Source organism: Belonocnema kinseyi, chromosome 7, assembly GCF_010883055.1.
Source record: "Belonocnema kinseyi isolate 2016_QV_RU_SX_M_011 chromosome 7, B_treatae_v1, whole genome shotgun sequence".
In the NCBI taxonomy this organism is placed as follows: Eukaryota; Metazoa; Arthropoda; class Insecta; order Hymenoptera; family Cynipidae; genus Belonocnema; species Belonocnema kinseyi.
In genome coordinates, this window is record NC_046663.1 from 108,735,073 (window position 1) to 108,740,647 (window position 5,575).

Below are 5,575 nucleotides of genomic sequence, written 5' to 3' on the forward strand. Positions count from 1 at the left end.
ATTTTCCAGGTTAGCACCCGCTCCCAGCGAAATCCTGCGGTTGTCCTTATGAAAAATTTTTAATTATATATATATATGAGTACATAATTCTAAAATTTATAAAAAATATATTTTTCATGGAAAAAATAAAGTTGAGGCGTTTTTATCACATTTTTTAATTTCAACAAAACATAAGACAATCGTAACTTTGTATTATGCTGACGATGTATTATGTACGTTTTATAAAAAAATAATTAAAAAATAAATCAAAATTTTACTAAAAAAACGTCTCATTTAATTGAAAATTTAAAAAGAGCTCGGTGCTTTATTTTTCAAAATAGTGAAAATGATCAGAAATCGTCAGAAAATATATAATTCTGCGAAGAAAACTTGAGTGCAAGAACTTTGAGATTGATAATAAATTGGAATTCGCAGCCGCAAAATTAAACAATCATCAAATGAAAATCACAATTCAAATTGAAAGATATTCTATTTAATATTTTTTACTTTAAAATGTTTGAAAATTACTAATAATAATAATAAGCTTAAGCAGTGGCGTAACTAACACCACCTTGTAAAACTTGAGATGAGACACCAGCAAAATAAAAGAATTAAAAATTGAATGTAATAAAAACTGATCAATTCAGAAAATCATGATTTAAAAATTGGTACATTAAAATTCATACATTTAAAACTTTATAGTTTTTAACTTGAAAATTTTCTAAATTTAAACTACATAATTTTTAACAACCCAATTTATAGGTCTTTAAATTTAGAACAGATTTAGAATTTTTCATTCTGGAAGTCTTCTACAGTCAAATGTTTATAAATTTTTTAATCTTCAATTAATAATTATCGAAGTTTTATAAAGTTATGCTTACACTGATAAATCAGAAAGTGTTCAATTTCATAAGGTTTTAATTTTAAATTGTGCGCTTGTGAAGTTTTTTATTGTAAATCACTTGACTCTGAACGTTTTTAAATAAAAGCTGTCCAATTTCAAATGCTTTACATGTAAAATTGTCCAAGCATTAATAAATGTAGATATTTTTTTATTCTGAACATGAACAATTAAAAATTGAGATATCTGTAATGAAAATGTTCAATTATAGTCTTTAAAATTAAAAAATGTCAATTTTGAAGTCATTAAAGGTAGGCGATTTTAGGATTAGTCATTACAAACAAAATAATCCAAAATTGCATAATTCCGTGTGATACCAGGTGAACTTTTTAAAGTGAGACAAATAAAACAAATGACTGGATTCAAAAATTCCTCCAGTTCAGTGGCCACTCTGACCAAATAGCAACAATTAAAAATCAAAGACTTACTCAATTAAAGGTGCCGCTGAAGATTCTAACCATAACAGATCTTTACCGACCACTCCAATGTACATATCCCTTTTCTCGGAATCCTGTATTAACGAGTTGGTCCAATCTAAAAATGCCAAATCTCCATTTATATAAAATAAAAGTTTTTCAATTTTCCTAGTTTTCTAAGATTAGCCATTTAAAAACATGTCTACTGTGTATAGTGTAGGTAGAAAGAAAAGAGTGTGTTTGAAAGTCGCGGATAGGAGTCACACTCGTGACTTCGTGAGGTTTGAAGAATCAGAAATACCTAAGAAACGATTAAAAGGGTGTACGAAAGCTCTGCGCAGAAACTTTGATGTCTTCCTACTTAAAATACTCCAAACTGAAGGTATCTCACTTTCACAGGTCACACCATTGTTCTTCGACCGCCACGACCATTCGCTCGCTATCGCACAAAATTGATCAAAGTTTATCCTCTGCTCCTTCGGGTCACCGCTTGACGAAAGACTTTGTACCAGAGCTTCATATGTTTCTGAAAAGACAATAATATTTAAGACCAGGAAACACACAGGTTTAGATATAATGTAGACCTTGACATAAGTCATGAATTAATTTCGTAAAAATTAAATGGCAATTACCCGATTTATTCACAGCATTAAAAAGGTCTGAAACGGACACATTACACTTTGCATTAGACTGCAACGTCACCAAGGCCTGAAAGTCGACGATATTTAAATACTGAAGAATTGCAGCAAGTTATTATCATACTTACTTCGCCTAAACTTACGGTTCCTGTATCATTAACGTCTAGGGACTGAAAGATCTCTCTTAATGTTCTGAAAGCAGAAATTTACAAAAAATGAAAAAATAACGCGAAAAAATAGGATAAAAGCTGAAATGTTTTTACATTTTATTTAAATGAGATTTTTATTTCAAATTTTTTAATTTTGAAAGGTTTTTAAATTAAAGATCCACAGATTAGGATCTTCTTAACACTGGTCGCATTGAATTAACATAAGTGTTCAATCTACAAAAAACAGAAATTTAGAGAAATTTTGAAAAGTTATATTCAAGGTGGTCAATCAAACTTTAAAAAAATCCCGATTATTTCTCGGTTTTCTCGGTTTTCCCGGTCAAACATTACATTTTTCCAACTTAATTGTTAAGCATTTATAATAATTATTATTAAATACAAATTGCTTAATTATATACGCTTTGAAATAATTAAACACGTAAGAAGTTCGAGGTAAAATATATCATGTGAATTGTTGTGAAAGTGATTTCAGCCTGCAAAGCCCAAAATTCTCTCAAACTCTGGGAAATAAGGTGATTATTCAAGAAAATACAACAAAATAGTGGAATTTTCAACCAAATAGTTGCATTTAGAACCAAATAATTAACTTTCAAGCAGAAGAGACGCATTTAAAAAAAAAGTTGAATTTTTGACCAAATAAGTCGAATTTTCAAACAAAAAAAAAATTACAAGTCAACCATAACCTGATTTTTCTACCAAAAGATTAATTTTCAATCTAAAAGGATCAATTTTCTATCCAAAAAGGCGAATATTCAACAAAACAGTTGAATGTTCGAACAAAAAAAAACATGATTTTTGAAGAAAATAATTGAATTTTGAACAAAATAATTAAATTTTCCACCCAAAAGTAGAATTTTTAACCGAGCGAGATGAATTCTGGACCAAAAATGTGATAGAAGACTTATCAGTTAAAAAGAATTTACTTTCAAACATAAAATATGAATTTACAAATAAAAAAGAATGATTTTTCTACCAAAAGATGAATTTTCAATCGAATAGGACGAAGTTTCTATCTAGAAAGACGGATGTTCAACAAAACAGTTGAATTTTCGACCAAAAAAGATGACTTTGTAATCAAATATTTGATTTTTTTAAGAAAATAATTAAATTTTAAATAAAATAGTAGAATTTTCAAACAAAAGAGATAAATTCTGAACCAAAAAAATAATAGCAGACTTTTCAAGTAAAAATATATTAGTTTACGTTCAACTAAAATGCAGTGAATCTCTTCTATAGCGCCGATTTTGGGGCTGACGGTCGGTGGGAACTGACCCATTACAGCCCGCTCCGCATTTGTTTATTCACGACTGAGTGCTCGCCTGAGCACTATCTTAAATGAATCTTTAAAAGGAACACTAAACTTAATATTCCTTCCAGACTGCAGGGTTTGCTTATGAATGTGTTTGAGAGTTCTTTTAATTAAGGCCAAACAATTAGCTTTCAACAAAAAATAGTTGGATTTTCTTATTTGATTCAATTAATTTAGTACTCATTTAAGCGGAAAAAACAGAAAAAGGGATATGAAGTCTTATGTGATTAACTAAACTGCAGTGACAATTACGTGCAAGGAAGCAAGTGATGTTATTGCAGAATATAAATTGTGACGTTCCGCAAGAAAAGGGCCCTTTTTGCCGATTTCAGGAGATATTTGCGTTTTTGTGGCCCAGACTCCCAGTAGATTAGTTTTATATTTCAAGACAACGTATATAACTTCAATTTATTTGCAAAACATTCCGAATATCCCTGAATTATAACGTTTTCGTTCTTAAATCTAAAACGAACTTATGTATTTGAACGATTCATCAACGCAAGCTCTTAATTCTTAAATGTATATAATATAAAAGTAACATTCATTTTTGAACGAATCATTAGTTATAAAATCTTAAGATATAAAATTATCTTCAATATTTTAACGGAGATGGTAACACAGAGCAAAATTCCAAACACATTTTTCTGAAGAGCAAGACAATATTTATTGCAAAAGTAAACAAATCTAAAAATTTTCCGGTTTTCCAAGATATACCCGGCTTTTCCCCAGTGCTCAAAATTCCAGGAAAATTCCCGGAAAGAGTTTTCACTACAATTAGTATTCTATTTGAAATAATTTCAATGAAAGAAACGTCGAAAACGAATGTTTAATGTCTAATTTAAATGTGTCCAGTTTTGAAAGCTTTTCAACTCTTGACCTATTTGAATTTATCTAACAACATTTTTAAATTTAAGAAGTTGAAATGAGATTAAAATCAAATTTTAAATCCCATTTAACGTTCAATAATTAAGTAATATGCAGAATTCCTGAAAATAAAATCAAGAATCCAGCGACCAGATTTGGACAACCATCATAAAATTTTCCTATTGCAATTTGAAAAAATATAAAAATTTTCATAAAAAAGAAAGGATTCTTTTTTTTACAAAAATAAAATAGGAAAGAAAAATGAGAAGGCAATCAACCAAATCCCCTTCCTTCACATTTATATTTATTTCTTCTTTTTTATTTCTATTATTATGGAATCACAATGAAAAAACATTTGTAAAAAATAATCCCTAATTTGGTTTTTTTCTTTTCTATTTTAGGATTTTTTAAAACATTTTTCAAATTTCAATACGAACATTTTATGGTGGTTGTCCAAATTTGGTCGTTCGATTCTTGGTTTTATTTTCAGGAATTCTGCACATGAGCAACATTTTTTTAAATCTACATTATCTTGAAATTCGCATAAATTTAAATTCTCATCTCGAAGCCTTTAAAATAATCTACTTTTCAGATCCTTCTTCCTGTATTCATTTAATAGTGCTAAATTGGCATAATGGGAACTGATTAGTATTCTATTCCTATCCAGACTACATTGCACCTTTTTTCTGATTTACTCGCTTTTTCCTCGAAAACTGAATCACTGAATCACGTAACGTTAGAAGACAATAGAATGACCACTAAAATGTTTTGAATTAGTAACTCAAGAGGGAAAAAATGACTTGTCATCTCATTTCTGTCATCCAGAAAAATATTTCACAAAATTTTTTGTTTTGTCTATCTAGTTGATGAAGCATGCACTGTAATAAATTGCTTACACTGTCTCGTTTCCATGCTGATTAAGTGAGATTCGAGTAGGCCTGATTCCATCCTCGGAGTGCAAATCTTGCACCTTAATTTCCTCGCGAAGAATCTGCAATTAGCGACGGCAAATTAATGCAGATTCAAATTACAAAGTACTTTCTTTCTATTTTAAAGTAAGGCCTTTTTACCTTTGACGTGCAATTAAGAGCCACGGACACACTTTCGAATATTGGTATCCTCTGCCTGTCCATGAGAAATTGAAGTACTAGCAGCCCATTCATCAGGTCATGGTATTCTCTGTAAGAAAGTCTATATTAAGTTCTAATAAAAATTAGTAATCCTGTTTAAAGTCAAAGAAATCTAGGCAATCATTTGTGTATCTAAATCTTTAATTTACTCAGTTTGCAAAACCTGAT

At 29.5% G+C, this 5,575-nt stretch overlaps 1 protein-coding gene across 1 annotated transcript in view; it reads right to left on the reverse strand.

The window, feature by feature from the left end:
* Positions 1-5,575, reverse strand: part of LOC117176608 — an 88,845-nt gene that overhangs the window by 75,866 nt on the left and 7,404 nt on the right. The window contains exons 7-12 of the mRNA XM_033366862.1: positions 5,348-5,456; positions 5,174-5,268; positions 2,063-2,126; positions 1,929-2,004; positions 1,598-1,822; positions 1,309-1,414 (exon numbers count right to left, since the gene is read on the reverse strand). Of these exons, the coding sequence (XP_033222753.1) occupies positions 1,309-1,414; positions 1,598-1,822; positions 1,929-2,004; positions 2,063-2,126; positions 5,174-5,268; positions 5,348-5,456 (675 nt within the window). The remainder of the gene's footprint in view (positions 1-1,308; positions 1,415-1,597; positions 1,823-1,928; positions 2,005-2,062; positions 2,127-5,173; positions 5,269-5,347; positions 5,457-5,575) is intronic.